Source organism: Onychostoma macrolepis, chromosome 01 (genome assembly GCF_012432095.1).
Source record: "Onychostoma macrolepis isolate SWU-2019 chromosome 01, ASM1243209v1, whole genome shotgun sequence".
Classification (NCBI taxonomy): Eukaryota; Metazoa; Chordata; class Actinopteri; order Cypriniformes; family Cyprinidae; genus Onychostoma; species Onychostoma macrolepis.
In genome coordinates this window covers 36,067,768-36,090,052 of record NC_081155.1, presented here as the reverse complement: position 1 = coordinate 36,090,052, position 22,285 = coordinate 36,067,768, and the positions used below count along the sequence as shown (strand labels likewise).

Sequence of the window (22,285 nt, the reverse complement as noted above, 5' to 3'; positions counted from 1 at the left end):
CAATTTTACTTTGAGAGTTTTTGAGAGAATTAAACTTTCTTTAACAACCAGATGTGTACTAATTCAAATACTATAATGAATTTGATAAAACCCTTAATCTAAGCAAAAGAAAAAATCCACAACCTCTACGCATATCAAAGCCCTTTATCAGAAATCCCTCCCACCACAGTCATCCGGGCCACATTTACATTGAAGACCCTTTGCTTTTTTTTTATTAGTCAGTCACTGAGATGGAGCGAGCAATAGTTATTGTTGTCACATTTGTATGTAAGTCCATTTTTGCCTTTTTTGTTGCATTCATTTGATTTGACTGACAGCAATCTTTCTTGTATTTGAACTTGTATTTGCTTTGGCAGGTGTGTTGTTCTGTAAACAGCAGAGAGTGTTTGGGTCAGAAGTGGACATGAGAGTTAAAGCAGGAGACAGCATCACTCTGTACTGTGACTGTGTCATACCATTAGGATCAGACATTGTTTGGTGGAGAAACTGCTCACATGAGCATCAACCATCTCTGTTAATAGAGGCTGGAAACCTGTTCACTGGGATGTTTCCACCTTTCAATTTAGTGTTCAACAGCTCCAGTAACTCCTATGATCTATATATTACAAACATCAGTGTCTCTGATGAGGGACTGTATTACTGTGCAAAAAAAGAAAGGAATGTACATGATGTACACACAGGGGCGTAAATTTCATCTGACAGTAGGGGGGGACAATAAACGTAAAATTTCTCAAGAGCAATTTTTGAAGGGGACACAAATAATACAGCCAAAATTGTACTTGTAAGGATAGATGTGTGTACACAGCATGTGTACATAGCACGGAGACTGTGTTTAAATATGGTTCACCACGCCCTCATAATATAATTATTATTTTGCTCATCCGTAGTATTTTAGGTTTCGTCTGAAACCTAGTATGTCTCTTTCGCATTAATTCGACTGCATTAAACCCACTAATCTGCCACTTAACATCATATTGAGCAAAACCCAACACATAGGTCTACAATATTAGCCTAATATCAGTTCACACACAGGCTTATCGCCGTGTTAGTTGTAGTGGGTGACAAGCTACGGCATTAAGCTTGTTAACCTTATAATCGCTCATAGAAAATACATCGGATGTCATAATTTATTTTGTCATGACTAATTTATTAATGATCCAGCATCATCTGTATTAAAGAGAAAGAATCATTTCACCCGATGTTTAAAGAGAATAAAACAGCCTTGACAGCCTACTTACACATAACTAACTTGCTCTCTCCCGCTGGACTCGTGTGTGTGTGTATGGGTAAAGAAGGAAAGCAGGCAGTGGACCAAACCACTGTGAGGAAAGAGAGGGGGGAATCAAAACATTTCTGAACTTAAAACGTTTTTTTTGCGTTTATTTTGTTTTACTAATCACACAATTATTTTAAGTATATGTCCATTATATTATTTTCAATACACAGAGTCGCTTGTAATGATATTTTTAGGGGGGACAAGCCTCAGATAGGGGGGGTCCTGTCCCCCCCGTCCCCCCCAGGATTTCCGCCTATGTACACAGCATTATAAGCGCTGAGTACCAGTATGGAAACAGAAGTACTCATCTATCTGTCTTGGGTAAGAAAATATTTCTACTTTTATGTTGCTTCTTTTGGTAAACTTTTAAGATGCCATAGAATGGAAAGCTGTATTTACCTTGGCAGAGAGGAATAATTAGAGTTCTGTACATGGAAATGACATACCGTGAGCCTCAAACACCAAGTTTCCTCCTTGTAAATCTTGTGCGTGTAAAAGACCACCGAAAAAGAGGCGAATCCCAACATAACACCGACTGTGACATTACAGTCGGGATCATTAATATTTACACCCCCAACATTTGCATAACGTATACCAGCCCATGTTCTAGGCCTGCCAGACCTGCACAGCCCGAATCATCGATGCAGTGTTGCCAGATACTGCTATTAAAACAAACAAAACCTGATAAATAAATAAAATTAAACCAAAATTATTTCAAATCTTTTGCAATCAAGATAAGATAAAGATATCGCTGACCCTAAACTGCAACATCCTACTTTATTAACTTTCTAAAGTGTCAGAAAAAGTGGAAACAACAAGTCCAAAATGCTTATAACAGCTGGATCTGACAACACAGAGGCTGCGTCCGCGCCCTCACTCACAACTCTCTCTCAAGCCTCGTTCACTCCACCAGCGTCTCGCAGCGATCATGTTCATACCACAGACGCTAAATATTCTTGCAAAATCTCTCAAAGTCTGTATCGTTGCCTGATACAGGCTCAAACATATAGGGTTGGATGCCTAATCTCTCCATCGTTCACACCAGGCAGTAGAGATCTATTTGCTGTGAGCTACTGAAATGAGCCATGCTGTGAAACAGCCAATCAGAGCAGAGCTCAACATTATTATTCATGACCCTTCCAAATAAGGTAATAACAGACCATTTAATTCTAGGGACAAATCCTGGTTGTAAATGGACATGTAAAACCGTTTCTGGAGATTTTTTGCCCTTACCTTAGCCACATACCTTCTATGTAGATATCAGAAAACTATTTAAAATAGTATATCAATGCATTCTATGGCAACTTTAAAGAAACTGTAGGCTGTATTTGACAAAACCCTTTTATGCTGATGAAAAAATGGGAAAATCATGATATATATATATATATATATATATATATATATATATATATATATATATATAAGATGATAAAATGACTCCTAGCAAATGTGTATATATCCATATTTTAAGAGATAGATAGAAAACATAAAAGTGGATGTACAAGTGCAAGATAAATTCACTGTGGCAACACAGAACACACATCCTTATAATTATATGATAAACTAAGTAAATGTCTATACAGAAATGTGTAGTTACTTTCACTTACGTTTGATTTAGAGCCAGTGTCTCCTCATGCCGGGAGGTTTAACACCTCCACACCTCCTGTACCAGACTCTCTGCTCTGCTGGACGCTGCTGTTCAGTGTGTGTCCGGTGTGTGTTCTCCTCTTCTCTCTCCTCTCCTCCATCTGCGTGTACTGCTTCTGTCAGAGGAAAACTACAGGTAATCATTCACTCCTGAACTCTTTCTTTCTTTTCTTTACCAGAGATTTAATGTGCCAGACACCAGCTTGGATTATTCTGATGTTGCAAGATTTGCTACATTATCATCATTAATTTGCATTATCATCGTCACAAAATGAACAGAATAAATTAAATGCATTGTAAAATGTCAAGTCATTATTTTTTTGAACTGTTATTTTAATTTTAATTTCCTAGTTCCTGCAACAACACAGACTGAGAACAGACATAATGAGGTAGGCTACCGCATTACATGTGCGTATCCTTACATCCCAGAATAACAGTTCTTATTTCTTCTCAAACATTCCACAGTTTGTGTATTAGGCTAATATTGATGATATTAAGTGGCCTACATAAATACTTTTTTTTTTTTTTCACAGAGTGAAGATGAAGTCTGCTACGCATCATTGAACACACTTTCCATGTTGAAGAGAAAGAAATTGCAGAATTCAGATTTTTGTATTTACACTGAGGCCGGAACAAAAAGAACATAGGATTCTGCATCTTCACACTAAACGCAATCCTGGGGTCTTGCTTCACATTTCACACTGTTTATAATTAACCCGGGTTTACTAAATCCTGTGTATTTAGAAACTGATGTTTCACACGGTCTCCCTAAACCCTGGGTTACGTTCTTATTTGCATATTTGCGGTGTCGGTGACAGCCAAAGTTGCGAATTTAATTCAGGCTATGCGCAAAATTGGAATATCACATAAAACATTTGCGAACAAGCACCGTTTCCATCCAACGAGTCAAAGAGAACAAAATCGTCACTTCCTGGTAAACTAGCACTAAATAGCCTATAGAAAACTAGGATAATAATTTTCATATATGAAAAATTACCTCAGAGCGAGAAGGCGAAACAATAAATGCTGTCATTGCTTTCGGAGGTGAATGCTGCTGTTTGGGAACACAGTCGTGTAAGACAATTATACAGAAATACTTTGATGACAGACTTTGCTCAGGCATTTCAGAACGACCATAACAACATTTCAGATGCTGTGAACGAGATCGGTCCGCTGTTATCCCGTCTCATAGCGCAAAGTCACGTCTTTTTTGATGCGCTTGGAGGAATTTATTCGCAAAATACATTTCCATCTCCCATTATTCGCATTAACCCTTTTTCGCACAAGTTAAAAACCACCTCAAGCGAGCGTAATTTTTTTTTTTTGGCGAATTAAGGGATTTTTGCGCATTAAAACAGGGTGATGGAAACCCAGCTAATGATTGGATGAACACAGTATGCGAGCATCCTCATACTTTACATTTAAAAAACAACAACAAAAATACTTTACATTTCTAAAAAAAAAAAAAACCATTCCAGACTTGCTGTTATTAGTATTTTTCTTGAATGGACTTTTCGGATTATAAATGTAAGATAAAACGAGCTATTCTTTACTGCTTCATTGACGCGTTTAATATTTAAATTTTTTTTAGACGCCTCAGTCGCTAAAACCCGGGGGTTCAGCGCAATGTAGAAAGCCCTAATCCTTAAAGATGCAATACAACGTCTTTATATTTACTATCATTACCTGTTATATCACCTAAGTATGTTTAACAATCTTGACTGTGTAAATGTAGCCATTGTGTATGCACATTAAGAATCACGGTTATGTAGCCTATGTAATGTAATAGTCAGAACTTACTCGTGATTTTTTTTTTTTTTTTTGGCATGAAAAAAAGTCTGTAATCATTATTTTAAGAATAAATATTTATACTTGTGTAATGTCGACTGTGTAAGCAGGAATACTTTGCTTTTACAGTGGAGCACCATTACAATACAAACCGACACGGTCTCCTCCCTAACATGCAAAGGCAGTTGTAGAAAGACAGCTAGAAGTAATTTATTATATAAAAATAGATCTAAAACTATATACTTATTTTTTTTTAAATATCTTTGAGTTTTGAGTGTGATTTTAAAAAAACAAAACAATGGAGTTCTCCTGAAAGGCTTCTGTGTTTAGACTCACTCTATGCATGTTGACATTATCAGTTTTGACTAACTATCAGAATGGTTGCTCATTCTTAGTCAGGAAGGAAACCACACAGATTTCCATTTGAGCAGGCAACAGACTGGTGGTCACACAAATGTGTAATTTAACAAATGTAAAAACTAGTTTGTCAAAAATAGAACAAAAATGTGCCTGTATGATACTGATGCAGATGTAGCTGCTTCTTTTATCAGAATGATTTCTGAAAGATTATGCAACGCTGAAGACTGGAGTAATGGCTGATGAAAATTCAGTTTTTCCATCAGAGGAATTAATTATATTTTAAAATATATTGTTTCACTATATTACTGTTTTTACAGTATTTTTTAATCAAATAAATGCAGCCTCAGTGAGTATAAGAAGCTTCTTTCATAAACAACAAAAAAAATAAGAATATATTTCATCAAGCTCAAACTTTCGAATGGTAGTGCAGCTCTGACATTCTTCCACAAGACCTTTATCTCCTCCATTGATCGTTCCACATATTCTGGGGCAAAAGCAGATTTGTGAGTTTGCAGCACTGACTATAAAAGCAGATGATATTAGAAATACTACCCATATTTATTTCCATTTTAGAAAAACAAAAAAAACTAAACTTTTATTTGAATATTCAAATAAGTGTCAGGAAATAAAGTAATGGAAAAACTACAACCATCTGTCCACATTCAAAACCCTCATTTATTAAACCTTGTTTTCATGCCACTGATTAAAACAGTCACGCTTTGGTTGAAAGCACAACGGCACGTCGCAAGTCACACATATGACTGGAGTTTTCAGTTGGCAGAGCTTGCACTTGCGCCTACCGACAGTACTGTCCGGCACAATGTGCTTGGGCCTGTGGGATCCTTCAGGAAGTGATGATTCTGGAGGTGTGGGAGGAGCTGAGACAGGAGTGGAAACAGAAGATGAGAAGGGAGCCACAGGAGGAGCCAAGGAAACCGGTGCAGACCTGTTCTCAGCATCCATTTCTGTAAGCTCTAAAACAAGCGTCTCAAGGAATGTCTTCCGTGTCAGAGCTTTTTGTTTTTTTCTCTCAGCCACCAGTTCATGCAAAATGAATGCATTCTCTACGGCGATGTCCAAAAGGTGATAAAAAACACACTGATACCACTTCTTCGGTTTATGTAGAACTCTGTAATGTCCAGTGATGAAATTGGATGGTTCCACTGCCCCCACATTCCTGGGTGAAAAGAAAAAAAGTCAATATTTTAAACTTAAAAAGGTAAATACTCCTGTGAATAATGCACATGCAAAACTAAATGACACAAGTGGCCTCTTAAAGCTTGTTGAATAGTTTCAAAGCAGGTTCAGAGTTAACAAAATCCAACAAATTCAAGCCGGTTTAGATCAGATTATAAAACCTGCTCTGGAGGAGGTTAGCTGGGTAGCGCAAGTTAAATTATCATGGTGATGAATACTGATAAAAACCAATCCATCCTCTTGAACCCAAAAAAACAGTTTGCTCAAACTAAACTCAAACTTACCTGGTGCCAGCCACTTTATAAAATAGGTCAAAGGAAGACCACTGAAATTCTACTAACCTGTTGTAGTCCAACACTACAGCTGGAATTGGAACCTCCACAAGGGTCCGATGTGAATCACCCTTCACCTTCCTCTGCACAGTATCGCCTTCATAGGCTTTATGGAAGGTGGAGCACATCTGCACTTCCTGTGAGTCTTTCCACTCAACAAAGAGAAGATCGTCGTCCCTAATCCAACGCATGGTGCCACGTGGAGCTTTCTTCGATAATCTGTTCACCAAGATTTTTGGGAAACCTTTCCTGGTTGGCAAAACAGGACCACAAGCATAGATATTTTTACCCAGAAGGTCCCTGAAGAGTGTGGGGCTGGTGTAAAATTGGTCTAGAAACAGTTTGTACCCAAAGCCCAACATATTTTCATCCACCAATGCCATAACGGACTCATAGCTCAGGCGCTCGTTCTGTGACGCACGTAACTTCCCCTCGTAAATAAAGAAGTCCCAAGTATAACCACAGGTGCAGTCTGTCAGTGCAAAGAGTTTGTATCCTCCATCTGTAGATTTGTTTTCCCTGGCATTGAGTGCAGTTCTAGGCTGTGGTGTCACTATTCTTTCATCAATGGTGATGTTTTGAAAGGGATGAAAATAAGTCTTGCAGGCCTCTCGAATGAATTGATACGGAGGTAGAATTTTACCCAACCGTTCATAGGCTGCTGTTCCCTTCTTTGAGTAATTTTGCTTATCCTCCGTGGTATTGCTGAAATGAAGAGTATTGGCGATTGTCACAAATGTTTCATAAGACATGACTTGTGCAGGAAAGGATGGACTGAAGTACTGGGACTCCCTCCAGTATTCTGTCAGTAAAGAGCACTTCAAAAGACCTGTGTAAATTACAAGTCCCATGTACGACTTCAAGTCTTTTAGAGAAATGTAGTGCCAACGCTCACCCACATCTTTGCACTTGGTCCCATAGACATTTGTGTGCCCTACAATAGACTGCATCATTACTTTTGGAAACAACAGCTGAAAAAACTGCAGAGGACTGCTACACTTGTGTGGTAAAAGCTTTGGCCCAGGTACTTGGACAGGTGTGAAGTCTGGCTGAAGCAGTTTAACATCTGATTCATCTGAGCTACGCCACCTTTCTGTTGATACGCCATCATTTTCAATTTCCCTGCCATCTCCTCCAGTAGAAGATGTGGAAGACAGGCGACATCTCTTTCTCTGCTGTAGTAGGTTGGCCTCTGAATCGCAGTCCTCCTCTGGTGTGTAAATGTCAAATGAAGGCCTATTGTATGGGACAAGCAGAAGAAAAACAGAATTAGTTATTTGTGACCCTGGACCACAAAACATAAGTGTCAATTTTTCAAAAGCTGAATAAATAAGCTTTCCACTGATGTATGGTTTGTTAGGATAGGACAAAATGTGGCTGAGATACAACTATTTGAAAATCTGGAATCTGAGGGTGCAAAAAAATCAAAATACTGAGAAAATCGCCTTTAAAGTTGTCCAAATGAAGTTCTTAGCAATGCATGTTACTGATCACAAATTAAGTTTTGATATGTTTACGGTAGTAAATTCACTAAATATCTTCATGGAACATGATCTTTACTTAATATCCTAATGATTTTTGGCATAAAATAAAAATGGATAATTTTGACCCATACAATGTATTTTTGGCTATTGCTACAAATATACTCCAGCGACTTAAGACTGGTTTTGTGGTCCAGGGTCACATTTATTAAAGTTATAAAATAACTTTGTGGCAGAAGGCCCTATGTGGTATATTTATATGAAAGTGCAGTCTATTGCTATTATGATTATGGATTTTATGATTATAAAATTTGGATTATTTTCAGCGAACCTTCAATGATTCCATCAAATCCCCATACCAACTACAACTGCTGTTATAATGAATTGCTAATTGTAGGGGAAGTCCACACAATCACATTTCTTTGCATCAAACCCACATTATGAATGTGAACACTACACAATGTTACAAACCCTCATGAAAATATACAGAAAAACTCACCGATCTAGAACAGGGTCAAGAGTGCTATCCACACTGCTGGCCACACTGTCCTGATCACAAATATACAAATCTTCATCACTACTGGTAGTGTACTCCCTGCCATTCTCGGTACTTTCAATTGGATCCATCGGAGAGTACTAAATATCAATCTGTGCAAGATTTACTGCTGTATAGAAGGTGAGGAGACAGTGAATTAGAGGCCAGTTCATGTTTTATGGAACAGACAAACTTTGTAAACTCGATTTCATAACGTATTTTTATTCCTATTTTGTATAAAATGCCCTACCTTTTAGCACTCAAATCATATAGTAAGTCAGTCAATGCTTATGCAGGGCATGAGTGGCATTGTTGACTACAGATAATCATACTAATGCCTCAGTCTGTGTCTAATCTGATAACACCGCAAAAACACATTATACAGCTGTTTCGAAGATCAACTATGAAACCTAACTCACGTGCTAGGGATGAGAGTAATGACTCATGCTCATTTGTTTCTCCGCGCGAGAGTCACAGGAAATTACACAATTCGTTAAGAGAAGCATTTCCCGCGAATCAGATCATTTAAAAGGACTAGGGGCGTGGCAGAAACGTTCTAACTCCGAATCATATCCTGTTTTGTAACCATGGTAACCATGGCAGCTATTTAACAAAAATACAGCCTAATTTGCATACATTAAACAATGCAAAAAAAAAAAAAAAGATTTGACATTTCTTGGCTGAGAACGTTTTGCACGTTTTAATGAAATTCTATTGATCTGTTTCATATGCGTGTTGACAAAAAGATCATACAACGAATACATTTGCAGTGTTTTATTTGTACCATTCCGCATTATGATGAGCAGGTAATGCAAGAGAAGATTAAACATTCCTCCTGTGATGAAAATCAATTGATTCCTAACAGACAGTCACTGCCACTACAGACATCAGTCATCAATAGTAGATTTCTGTTTAAATGTCCATGCAGGATAGCATAGGTGCAATTTAAATTTTAAGATAATCTCTCTCTCTCTCTCTCTCTCTATATATATAATAATAATAAATAAATAAAAATTCTGTAGCAGATAAAATGTATGTGTCCAATAGCTATGGCAATACCTCAAAATGCGTGTGGAACCACATTGACAGATTTGACCAAATTCTGTTTGGAATTTCACTTAAATGTTTTCTGCACGTTTTCAAAATTGCCATTTGAGGACTCCAAATACACAGGTATAATCCAACAAACTACATAAATCATAGATCATTAACCATTCAGAACTATTTATTCCACTTTACAATGTAACTAACAAAACACATTTAACTTAAATATTCTGATATCTTTTGAATGAATGCACCATGAATGAACAACAGAAAAACTACCCTTAACGCAGTTACATTTATTGAAGCCATAAATCAAAAGCCTTTTTCATGCCAATCATTAAAATGGTCCCTCTCCGGAGTTTTCTGGCTGCAAAGCCTGCACTTCTGCCTACTGGCGCTGTCCACTGTGAGGTGCTTTGGCTTTGAGGAATAACTGCCGAGGAGGATCTGGAGGAAGAGAGAATCGAGGGAGCTAGTCCTCAGTCCAGAGGACTTATTTCTGTAAGTTCTAAAATAAGCGCCTCCAAGAATCCCTTTCTGGTCAAAGGCTTCTTGTTCTTTGCCTTAGCCATTAGTTCCTGCATGATGAACGCATTCGCTACGACGATGTCCAAAAAGTGGTAAAATACACGTTGATACCACTTTCTTGGTTTGTGTAGAGCTCGGTAATGTCCAGTAATGTGATTTGATGAATCAACTGCTTCCATGTTCCTATGTGGAAATATAAAATGCATATTTCAAATTATAAAAAGAAAAAGTAAATGCATTAAAGGCACAAATTGAAACAAGGAACACCACTAAATATATTCTACTAACCTGTTGTAGTCCAACACTACAGCTGGAATTGGAACCTCCACAAGGGTCCGATGTGAATCACCCTTCACCTTCCTCTGCACAGTATCGCCTTCATAGGCTTTATGGAAGGTGGAGCACATCTGTACTTCCTGTGAGTCTTTCCACTCAACAAAGAGAAGATTGTCGTCCCTAATCCAACGCATGGTGCCACGTGGAGCATTCTGTGACAATCTGTTCACAGTTGTTTTTGGGAAACCTTTCCTGTTTGCCCAAACAGGGCCACAAGCCCAGATCTTTTTATATAAGAGGTCTCTGAAGAGCGTGGGGCTGGTGTAGAATTTGTCCACAAACAGTTTGTACCCAGAGCCCAACAGATTTTCATCCACCAATGCCATAACGGACTCATAGCTTAGGCCCACATTCTGCGACGCACACGACTTCCCCTCATAAATAAAGAAGTCCCACGTATAGCCGCAGGTGCAGTCTGTCAGTGCAAAGAGTTTGTACCCCATATTTGGAGATTCATTTTTCATGCCTCGCTTGAGTCCAGTTCTGTCCTGTGATGAGACCATTCTTTCAACAATGGTGATGTTCTGAAAAGGATGAAAAATGGTCTTGCAGGCCTCCCTAATGACTTGATACAGAGGTTGAATTTTACCCAGCCGTTCATAGGCTGCTGTTCCCTTCCTAAAGCTGTTCCTCACATCCTCCTTGCTGTCACTTAGATGAAGGGCTTTGGAAATTGACAGAAATTTCTGGTAAGACATGATTTTTGCAGGAAAGGACAGACTGAAGTGCTCGGACACACTCCAGTAATCTGTCAATGAAGAGCACTTGAACATATCCATGTAAATCACCAGTGCTATGTATAACTTCAAGTCTTTTTGACAAATGTACTCCCACACCTTGCCCTTTCTCTCTTGGCATTTGGCTCCATAGTCATTAGTGTGGACTACAATGGTCTGCCACATTTTTTTTGGAAACAACAGTTGAAAAAACTGCATAGGACTGCTGCACCTATTTGGTAAAATCTGTGGGCCAGGTTCTTGGACAGGTGTGAAGTCTATATGGGGTGGCTCAACATCTGCGTCATCTGAGCTATGCCAGATTTCATTTGAACCATCATCTTCTTTATCCCTGCCATCTCTTCCAGCAGTAGCAGATGTGGAAGACAGACGGGCTCTCTTTCTCTGCTGTAGGTTGGCCTCTGAATCGCAGTCTTCCTCTGGTGTGTAAATGTCAAATGAAGGCCTATTGCATGGCACAAGAAGTAAAAACAGCATTAGCCATTAATACTTAAATGCTTCACAACCTAAATGAACAGGCCGGCACTAACAGTCATTTCATTCAAAGCATGCTTGCATCTTGTTTTTAAGTACTAAATAAAAACACAGTGTAAAGAAAAAAACCTCACCTATCTAGAACAGGGTCCAGACCATCAATAAACATTTCCTCTGCTGTGCTGTCCACACTGCTGGCCACACTGTCCTGGTCACAAATATCAAGATCTTCGTCACTACTGACTGTAATGACTTTTGTGACGTTTGCAGTATTTTTCTTGGGACCCGCAGCAGAATGCAGAAGAGGATCAGCTCTTGCAGATGTTAGCTGTTATATTTTAGACAAGTAAACAATGAGTTAGTAACATTTCTTTTCTAGTAGCCAATTACACACTATCAACCAGTTATACAATATAAACAACTGTTTTTTCTTAAAGCGCCCCATTATGTTATTTAAAAAGTTTCTTCTACAATAGGTTTACATGTGTCCATGATCGCTTTAATTTTTTCAATATATACATTGCCGCATCACTTCTTTTCTCACTGTGTCTGAAACAGTTTGTTCAAGCAAACACTCTTTCTAAACCTCTCCTTTACAAATAGCCTACTCTGCTCTGATTGGTCAACAATAAACAATGCATTTAACAATTACTTTTAAATGAAGTAACACAACTACAAATGTGTGTTACTTCACTTGGTATATAAAAAAATATTTAAAAAATAAATACATACTTTCAAACGGTTCCATGTTTTGGGGGGTCTTCCAAGGGTGTCACCTTCCTCTACAGGTCCATTTTCTACAGAACTGTTCTAAAACAAGAGATGTAAAATAAATAATTATGAATGAAATGGTAACAGGGATGCAAATGTTTTAAAATTAGGAAAGATGGCATTGCAGGGGGACAGACACAGCCCATAAATCATCCCTAAATTTGGTTAAAACATGATCAGCCAACGCTTATATGCTTATTGCACTACAAAAATGTGGATGCATAGAATGATGAACAACTTTACTGGGAAAAATGGAGAAAGAACTCAGCATGCTCAAATATACTTAAACATTCCTAAACGAGTATATATCGAAGCATGTAAGCATTTCAAACAATATTTTATATGCATTTACATGGATTTCATGCTTTTCATTTCAAGTGTTTTGTAAATTTTAAGTGGAGATATGTTAACTATATCATATCCATACTATAGGAGTAGATATGCAGGCACATATAAGCAGGTAAAACAATTAGACACACTGACAATACGCCAGTGGCAAGAGAATAAATGTTTTCAACTGCAACTCGTGTTTTTGAATTTGAATTGCCTTGACTTTTTTAATTAACCTCTAAAACTGAAAGTCTACATTTCTGCTAAATATTTAGCATTTTTCTTGTAAATGACTACCAGCAACTGTTTGGTAACCAACATTCTTCAAAATTCATTCTTTTGTATTTAACAGAAGAAAGAAACTCAAACCAAATACAGATTTGGAACAACCTGATGGTGAATAAATGACAACAATTTTCCTCATTGTGTGAACTATCCCTTTAAAAACTAAATCTGTTTTTACATTTATACCATGTTGACCACTTAATGTGTTCGAGAAGAACTTTAAAAAGATGGCTTTGCAAGTAAAGAGAATGTTAAAGTGCCCCTATTATGCTATTCAAGAAGTTCATAATTTGTTTTTGGTAGTCCCCAACAATAGGTTTCCATACATGCAAGGCCAAAAACACTTTCATTTTCTTATAATATGCATTTAATTTTACTTTATTTCTCAACGACTCAAACAATTAGTTTCAAGATTCATCTTTTCAAATCTCTCCTTTGTGTGAGGCTACTCTGCTCTGATTGATCAGATACATGGAGTATTGATAAAGCACAGCAGTTTGTAAACCAATGTATTGCTCCATCCTTCATCATGGACTCCAAGTAATACAACTGACATTATATATTATCGACAAGCAGTCATCAGTGAAATGTCAGGAACACAGCAAAAGTTCAGGATTATATTGCTGTGGTATCATAGTAAATATGAATTTTAACCACTGATTCTTCACAGCCTTATCCTTTGGAAGCAAAAATAAACCAAATGTACTTTCACAGTGCAGACATTACGTTATTCACACGACCGAGCTACAGCATTTGAGGGGAGTTTTCTTGGGATGTCCACGCAGAACGTAGCATTATGCAAATATGTTAACCTGTGAACTTCATGGAATGGTCAATTCAAAATGTCAAGGCAATTCAAATTCAATGAGTGACACTTGTTTTCCCTGCTTACATGTGCCTGCCCTGAATATGTACTCATACAATATGTATATGGTATAGTTAACATCTCCACTTAAAATTTACAAAACACTTGAAATAAAAGCGGTTCAAGAGTCGACTCTTTCTTTTGAGACAATAACTTTATGATGCACGTTCAGCTTTACAACTTTGCAGACTGTTTACATTCACATAGCCTACAGAAAATCCATAATAGGGGCACTTTAAATGAATCATGTTGTAGTTTAAAAAAAAACCTTTGAGCGTGCAGTAATCGGACGATCGCAATGTAGGAAACCTTTTTTTAAAAATCGCACCACTGTGATGCATTCGATCTGCGTATTCTTCATTAATCCTTCATTACACTAAAGAAAAAGTCTCAGAGGTAAGAAACATTTGTAATACAGTTATGGGGCAACCCAGGCACACAGCTAAATAATAAACGCTTAAGCAAACAATAACGGAACATACGTTTCTAAACCAATAGTGCTCCACATTTGATTATTACTCAAGGTAGAAAGGATGAAAATCTGCATTAAATGACTTAATTTTAAGGCGACCTATTATGCTCCTTTTTATAAGATGTAAAATAAGTCTGTGATGTCCCCAGAGTGTGCATGTATATGTATATATGTGTGTGTGTGTGTATATGTATATATGTGTGTGTGTGTGTATATGTATATATATATATATATATATATATATATATATATATATATATATATATATATATATTTTTTTTTTTTTATGTACCCCACATATTTATATATAAAAAATGGCTTGTTAAAATTGCCACTTTTATGGTAGGAGCCAAAATGCGCTATTTTTGTGTTTGTCCCTTTAAATGTAAATGAGCTGGTGCTGCTGGCTCTCTTTTCAGAAGAGGGTGGAGCTTCAAGAGCTCATACCAGCAACAATCTCACGCACTGAAAATGTCAGAAACTCTCGGCTGTTCTGTTCTGATGTGTTGGCCTTTGCAAATAAACATTGCACTATTAGTACAAGCCTGTTAAACTTTATAAGTCCCACTTTTGATTATGAGCTTGACAAATTCAAGCGATCGACTCACATTGCTTTCATATGCAAGTTTTAACTTCCACATTCCTATTTACGATCATTCAGGTAGCACGAGAAGGCAGCATCAGTGAGAACAGGCAGAGACAATGGTAGCTTTAGCAACATTAGCCTTAAAGAGTGCCAAGAAGCTCTTTCAGAAAGGCAACTTTGAAAACAAAATATGACGCCTGAAACTTACTTTATCTGGAGCAGACGTTCGCGGACGAAGAGTTGGTATTGATCCCTCTTTCAGAATCAACCTTTGCGAAAATCCAGCATTGAACTGACCCTCGTTTGTGAGGCAGTCCGGTGTAAAATGATTGGCACAAACATGTTTGACTTTAGCGATTTTTTCCGGAACATTTCCTTTGAAAATGAAATTTAACCACCGTGTCCTCAGCGGCTCAGATGGAGGGAGTGTATGGAGACTCCTATGTTCCTTGGTGCATCCCAAAACACAACACTTGTAATGCCTCTTTGAAGCTGACATTGTATATCTCCAACAGTAATGGTGGACTGCTGCTTCTCACTCAGGGCTGTGTCTATACTAATAGGGCAGAGATCGTCACAAATGGGCAGGATTTCTCCCTACAATGACATCAACGCAAGGAGAAATCTGGAATCCTAAGAGAGTATATATTGAAGTGTGTAAGCATTTCAAAGAATATTGTATATGCAATTACATGGATTTAATGCTTTTCATTTTAATTGTTTTGTAAATCTTAAAGGTGCAATAGGTGATTATCTTCAGAAACATTATTGTTATGCAGGTTGAAAGTCTCTTCACATCCCGATAGCAATCAATAAGTAAAGTGGTCTAAATGTATTGATATATTCTGTGAAAGGCATAGGAGTCGGACCAAGAATAGTTCTTCCAATCAAAATGTTCAGAACGACAAATGCATTTAAAAATAGTTATTTACATTTTAATATTATATTATGCATGTATATTATTTTACAAACAAATCTAAATGAACATAAAATATATTTTTTGCTGAGATTTGATGCAGTGACACAATTTTGCGTTGTAATTACGTAATGATGTCATCGTGCAGTGACGTCACAACGTCATTTAGCAACAAATCGACCTTCCTTTAACAACTTTCTCTGAAAATTAGTTGGCAACACTGGATGCGTTTACTCGTTCACGCAAGCACTAAACAGCACTGTGAAATCCAATGTGAAACGCTTGAATTCAGCGATGAACACAAATGACTCTGTGATTTAAACTAGTTTAAAGGCTTTTCAATCTACACATCACCGTCATTTACCATGGATTTACTGTAATAACATTCACTGTACCATGGTTTTGTGGAAGAAATGTGGGCTATTCACATTGAAATTTACTACAGGAGTAATGGTATTAAATTATAGTATGTATTTGTAATTAAGCTATAGCATATGTGCATTTATACGGAATGTTTTTAGACTACTGTTTTTCATACAAATAGGCTACCTAAAAAACAGAGTTATATTTTTACCATGGTATTGAGGTGCTATATGTGTGGTTTTAACTGTGTTTATCATGATTTAAATGTATGCTACTATGGGAGACCAATGCTTAAATAAAAAAAAATATTGTTTCAGAATAAATTTAACCATATAAACTGAGGTTGCTCCAATTTTTACAGATGTTACTGATTTTGATAATGAATAAAAATTTACCTCTGCATCCTAACTCAAGCTACCATTACTAAAAAAAGTGATATTACTATTAACGGGCAACCCAAACCTGTTTCTTGATTTGAAACAATATCACTCATTATAACATGCAGAAACTAAGAAATTAATTTTTCTATTTAGATATTTATTTTGTTAAGGAAAATGCATGGTCAACTTTCACTTTTTGGAGCAAAAAAAAAACTGGCTTTAAAATCGAAAGAAATAAAGATTAGACATTTATTGTGATAATTATCGATATCGACTGATATGAAAAAAAAATATGATAATTTTTTTTGGCCATATCGCCCAGCTCTACCTGTGAATAATGTTGTCTCTGGTCGTCTGGTTTGTGTGCGTATGTGCGTTCAGGGGGCGTGGCTTTGGACAGCGATTTGCAGGGAGGGTGGGACATTGGCTTTCAGTGCTATCAGGCTAAAGTTAACCTTTTCCAAGATGTCCTACTGCACCTTTAAGTGGAGATATGTTAACTATACTGGAACCTGGAAGACTGTTCGTAATTTATTGGTATTATTGAAAAAATGAGTCGGTGGATTTTTACCATGATAGGCTGGTTGTTTTCACACACTGCGGCCACACAACTGTTTTCAAACACTTTAAAAAAGTGATTTTTGCATAATATGTCTTTTTAATTTGAGGTAATAGAGGGTCCACAGCTGATGTGGGGTTTACACACAACACAAACGCAGTTTGGACACTCGGTAGAAAACATCTACATAAATAATTAATATACTTACGAGTTGTGATTCAGAAGCGCAAGACGGTCCGAATAAAGTGGGTACTGACCCGTCCTTTATAAATAAGCGTTTTGCTAATCCCGCGTTGACCTCACCAAGGTTTAAAAAGCAGTCATCAGTAAAATGACGGGAACACAACCTAAGTTTGGGGTTATGCTGCTGTGGTGTTACTGTGAAAATGAATCTTAACCACTGACTCTTCACATCTTCATGCTTTGGGAGTAAATACAAAGAAGACTTGCTTTCGCAGCGCAGAAAACAGCGTCTTCTAGACATGGTAACAACACAAACCAAACTCTTCCTTTCTTCTTCTTCTCTTGATTACTGGCGAATTGCAAACAACTTTTAGATGCATACCGCCACCTACCGTACAAGAGTGTGTAACATCATGTCTTTAAAGACATTAACTCTGTCTTTAAGGAATTTAAACAGTGATCCTTTATGGAAGCATATGGGTAGCAAAATTCAATTTGAAATATAATATGCAAAATGGCAATACAATATGTAAAACGGTACATATTGTATTGCTGTATTTTCTGTATTTTATTTGACATTTTACCATACATATGTGCAACATTTAGTGCAAAATGAAAATGAAAATTCAGTTGTATAATTCACATTTGCCATTTCCTAGACTAGTTTTAATATGTAAATAAAAAAAAACATATTTTGACGCTTTATAAGTTGCAAAATTAAAATGAAAATGTATTACACAAATTGATTAGATAACATGTCCAAGCAAAAACTGTAGCAAAATTATCATTTAAATGCTGTTTTTCCTAAATGCATTTAGACTTAGGGGTAGGAAACCTTGTGATTGAATTTTTATCATAATACCACGTGATAGGCTAATTATAGCAAAATGCAGTAAGAATTTCAGAATGCATTCTGAGCCAAAGGTGCAGCAAAATGGTGATTTAAATGTCTTTTATTTTCATTTTAGGGTGGAGTAACCCTTTAAGACTTCTCTCTGTTCCTTAGAAAAAGTTTGACTCAGCAGCTTTGTGAATAGGTTTTAAGAGAAAGCTCTTAGCTCTAGAACTTTTACTGCTGAGATAGTGGTAAGATAAAATGTTTTGTGAATACGGGCCCAGATCTAGATAATATGAAATTACACCATCTTGACTGCAAAGATGAATTTGGAGTGTTATATCTATGACAAAGAACTGCTGTGGATTGGGGTCAAGCTACTCTTGTGAAAATCAGTACACAAAACCACATATAATGGAAACATTTGTGCTTTGTGACCAGTGATGAACTAGAAGATTTGAACTGAGAGTTCAACTCAGATAATGAGTTCATGTGCATTCAGAGTAGCCTGAAAAGGTTGTGGGTTTCCTGTTTTGTCATGCTTAGATTTTCTTATGCAACTATTAATCAAAGAATTTCATGAATTTGACTCTGGCCCAGTGATTCTCAATCCTCTGGTTTGTTTGTGTCCTTATAGCCTACCTGATTCTACTTTATCTGAAACTTTGATTTGCAAGGTCACTTTATATTGCTCACCATAAATAGTCTTCTGGAATAAAAGTGTGAGTAGTTGCTTACTATACGACCACATTTAAGGAAACTGGTGACTGGTTGAAACAGCTCTCATTTTTCATATCTAATTCCAAACACCCCTTCATTTCAAGACTTTAAAACTTTCCATTGATGTAAACCAATCAGATGAGAGTTGATGTCTGCATTAAGACCCTCACCAGTGTCAGTTGTTCACAATCACTCACTGTGATGGAGAGGCCAAGACTTGCTCTCATTGTGATTATGTGTAAGAAAGAACTGCTATTTTTATATTTAGATAGCTATTTTTAAAGCAAGCCAAAGTCAGTACTTTTGAATGGTAGTATATAATGCTTTAAAAATCTATTTTAAACTTTCACAGGTGTTTTGCTGTTCAGTAAGACTGATGGAGAAGAAGTGGAGATGAAAGCCAGACCAGGAGACAACATCACTCTCTACTGTGATTGCTCTCGGACTCATGGTTCCTTCATTGTATGGAAAAGAAACTGCTTTCATGAAAATCAACCCACTCTCATAATAGATTTTAGGAAAGTGGACGTGGAGATATTTCAGCGATTTAGCTTTATCCACAACCCCTATAATAATTATTTTGATCTACATATTACTAACATCAGTGTCTCTGATCTGGGAACGTACTACTGTGTAGAAGAACAGAATAAATTACATGAAGATGAAAAAGGCATCCTCTACTCATCCAAGGTGTACTATTATGGAAACAGAACAATTCGTCCCTCTCTAGCAGGTAAGAAAACACTTCTGCTAACGGTTGCTTTATTGTTATTATTGAAGCCAAAGTCAAGCCAAATTCTTTTGCATAGTGTTGTTTACAGTACATACTATTTCAAAACAGCTTGACACAAAATCATGATATTAATGTTTATAATACCTTATTATCTTCCTGCCTTATAGTCGTATTTAGCAGATTAGTGCTGGGCGATAATATGGTTTAGATTTTGTGACGATACAAGCAATCGAGCAGTTGCTATATAGTATATATCGCTTTATGCAACTATATTTTATGTATACAGATTACATTTCACATGCTTAAATATCCAAGTTTAATAAAAATAATAATTGTTATTATTATTATTATTATTATGTGCTGAAGAACTTTGCTGTTTTTGAAGAAACAATGTGACATTCATTCAAATGTGTGTGCTGATTTAGAATCTACCTCTGCACCTCCTGACTGTGTGCTCTGCTGGACGCTGCTGTTCAGTGTGTGTCCGGTGTGTGTTCTGCTCTCTTCACTCCTGTCCTCTATCTGTGTGTTCTGCTTCTGTTGGGCTCAAACTACAGGTTTGCTGTTCATACCTTGACACCTTTATTCTGATTTTTCAAATATAAATCCTAAATACTTTGGTTAAAGCTGCAAAAAAATAAATAAAATAAAATAAATAAAATAAAAAAATCATAAATATGTAAAATATGTAAAAAATTGCTGTTATTTTTGTGTGGTGTTCACAACATTAAGTCCAACATTAAGTTTGTGCATTTGCAGATGTCAGTGTTCTGTCAGAAAATAATTTATATTCCCAATCTTAATTTTTAGCATTCACATTCATGTGAATATAAATTAAAATTGATATGCTTCGTCAGTTTAATTATTGTTATAATGTAGCTGCCATAATGTGAGCTTTTTTGAGCTGAATGAAGCTGAATAAAATAAATCTGTTTCACAAATTTATTGTTGTTTATATAATCAAAAATGACTGCTTATAAAGAAAGCTGTATTTCAATTATATTAAATTTATGTGTTTTGTACTGCAATTGTTAGTTAAGAGCACAAAGTGCACATGTGCACTGTTTAGACCTGTATTACTTTCTTACTGTACTGGCATATATTCATCTTTAGGCTCTGATTGGAATGCTGAGATACTCACAGCAGATGTTATTAAGGTATCTATATTATTATTTGTATTAGTAATATCTGTGTTACAATATACTAGAAAGCATATTGAACTAATTATTTGTTAAGACGCTGTGATGTTACGAATCCTGGGCCTGCCCTTCTGTCCGACTGCCACAAGAGGTCGCCCTGCCATCATATTGACTTTCACACCACATATCACAATGGACTGCATTTCCCATCAGCCATCTCACTAATCACACGCTCACCTGATCACACGCACACAGCTGTATCCAATCAGACACTCTTTATAAGCCTTGGACTTTCTCTCCCTCTCGGCCGTGTATTGTATGCATTTATCGCTGCCCTACAGAGCCCCTGCTAGTCTAGTCTAGTCTAGTCTAGTCTAGTCTAGTCTAGTCTAGTCTTGCCTTGCCTTGCCTTGCCTTGCCTTTGTCGGATTGTGTTTTCCCCTGCCTGGACTATCGCTTACGTTTTGGATTACCTCTCTTGTCTAGCCCCTTTGGATGCTGTTCACCGATCGTCGACCCAGGCTTGTCTTTGTTTACTCTTTGTCTTGTCCCTGTCATACCTGTTTGCCATTGCTCGACCCTGCCTGTATTTATGACCATGCCTGTAAATAAAAGCTTGCACTTGGATCCGCACGTCTCACGTCTCGTCAGCCCTGTTACAGTTCTTTCAGGTGCACTCAGTAATTTCTCTTTATGAAAATGTTTTAAATTCAACTACAATGTGCAAAATATGTTTAAACGTGAGAGAAAAATTATATCAATAGCCTAAATGCTGTTTTCACCACATGGGGGCATAAATGTTGAGATTAGCAGTCCATCCCAATACCCATACTTGTGGTCCTTGAACTTGTTCACTTGTCTACTTACATGATGTATTTCCTGCTTTTGGCCCAATTGTTGAAGTGGGTATGAAAACACTTAAGTGTGTTTTGATTACCCAATGGCACAAACAGAATAGTGTGGTAAAAATGCAAGTAATATTTTAACAGAGCTTCAGTCCCTGTGTAATAGACGACTTAATTTAATTGTGCTTCTAATTAAGTGATAAAAAGCAGTTGCAAACATTTTACAAAATACATACAGTATAGGTGCTCATTTTATTTGTTTGTGAGCTGCCTCCAGATGTGTCTTGCTGCTATATAGTCTTGTCACGTCTTTTGTTGTTGGTCAGTTACACTCCTTCACGGTTTTTCTGTTTCATGTAACAGTTACACTTAAATCCTCAACCCCTGTTCTCTTAAGCTGCACTTAAATCCTCAACCCCGTTTTTCTATTCCTGACATTAAAGCAGTAATGATAGAATGCTGAAATTATAAATGCATATTTTAAGTTAGTCTGTATCTGTGAGAGTTTGACTGTTTCAAACTCTTGTTCTTTTGTTTCAATATAATGTAACAATTGATCATTTTGATC

At 36.8% G+C, this 22,285-nt stretch overlaps 2 protein-coding genes and 1 long non-coding RNA gene across 7 annotated transcripts in view; all 3 read right to left on the bottom strand.

The window, feature by feature from the left end:
* LOC131536027 (uncharacterized) overlaps nucleotides 1–22,285 on the bottom strand; it is a 69,624-nt gene that overhangs the window by 20,624 nt on the left and 26,715 nt on the right. The window contains exon 2 of the long non-coding RNA XR_009269812.1: nucleotides 2,884–3,039. This is a non-coding gene — a long non-coding RNA (uncharacterized LOC131536027). The remainder of the gene's footprint in view (nucleotides 1–2,883; nucleotides 3,040–22,285) is intronic.
* Nucleotides 5,541–9,172, bottom strand: LOC131535989 (piggyBac transposable element-derived protein 4-like). 4 transcript variants are annotated; one of them, XM_058768597.1, is made up of 4 exons: nucleotides 9,036–9,147; nucleotides 8,581–8,743; nucleotides 6,610–7,836; nucleotides 5,541–6,248 (listed from the first exon to the last, which is right to left on the bottom strand). In XM_058768597.1, exons 2-4 carry the CDS (start codon nucleotides 8,706–8,708, stop codon nucleotides 5,750–5,752), a joined length of 1,854 nt encoding a protein of 617 aa, XP_058624580.1. In that variant the 5' UTR covers nucleotides 8,709–8,743; nucleotides 9,036–9,147; the 3' UTR covers nucleotides 5,541–5,749. The 4 variants fall into 4 exon arrangements, with proteins under 4 accessions (XP_058624580.1, XP_058624560.1, XP_058624587.1 ...); XM_058768577.1 differs by lacking the exon at nucleotides 9,036–9,147 and adding an exon at nucleotides 8,867–9,029 and having other exon boundaries at nucleotides 8,581–8,746; XM_058768604.1 differs by lacking the exon at nucleotides 9,036–9,147 and adding an exon at nucleotides 8,867–9,029.
* LOC131535982 (piggyBac transposable element-derived protein 4-like) lies at nucleotides 9,389–17,773 on the bottom strand. 2 transcript variants are annotated; one of them, XM_058768554.1, is made up of 6 exons: nucleotides 17,471–17,606; nucleotides 15,253–15,677; nucleotides 12,468–12,545; nucleotides 11,870–12,063; nucleotides 10,477–11,706; nucleotides 9,389–10,371 (listed from the first exon to the last, which is right to left on the bottom strand). In XM_058768554.1, exons 2-6 carry the CDS (start codon nucleotides 15,541–15,543, stop codon nucleotides 10,140–10,142), a joined length of 2,025 nt encoding a protein of 674 aa, XP_058624537.1. In that variant the 5' UTR covers nucleotides 15,544–15,677; nucleotides 17,471–17,606; the 3' UTR covers nucleotides 9,389–10,139. The 2 variants fall into 2 exon arrangements, with proteins under 2 accessions (XP_058624537.1, XP_058624546.1); XM_058768563.1 differs by lacking the exon at nucleotides 15,253–15,677 and having other exon boundaries at nucleotides 17,471–17,773.

Bases quoted from the DNA above. Each gene is read 5' to 3' on its own strand.
- LOC131535989 (XM_058768588.1), bottom strand. From the start codon at position 8,708: ATGGATCCAATTGAAAGTACCGAGAATGGCAGGGAGTACACTACCAGT. The intron at 7,837-8,580 runs GTGAGTTTTTCT...CCCATACAATAG, and splicing joins CTTGACCCTGTTCTAGATCG to GCCTTCATTTGACATTTACA. The intron at 6,249-6,609 runs GTTAGTAGAATT...CTTTTCACCCAG, and splicing joins GTAGTGTTGGACTACAACAG to GAATGTGGGGGCAGTGGAAC.
- LOC131535982 (XM_058768554.1), bottom strand. From the start codon at position 15,543: ATGTCAGCTTCAAAGAGGCATTACAAGTGTTGTGTTTTGGGATGCACC. The intron at 12,546-15,252 runs GTAAGTTTCAGG...CTCTTGTTTTAG, and splicing joins GAACGTCTGCTCCAGATAAA to AACAGTTCTGTAGAAAATGG. The intron at 10,372-10,476 runs GTTAGTAGAATA...ATTTCCACATAG, and splicing joins GTAGTGTTGGACTACAACAG to GAACATGGAAGCAGTTGATT.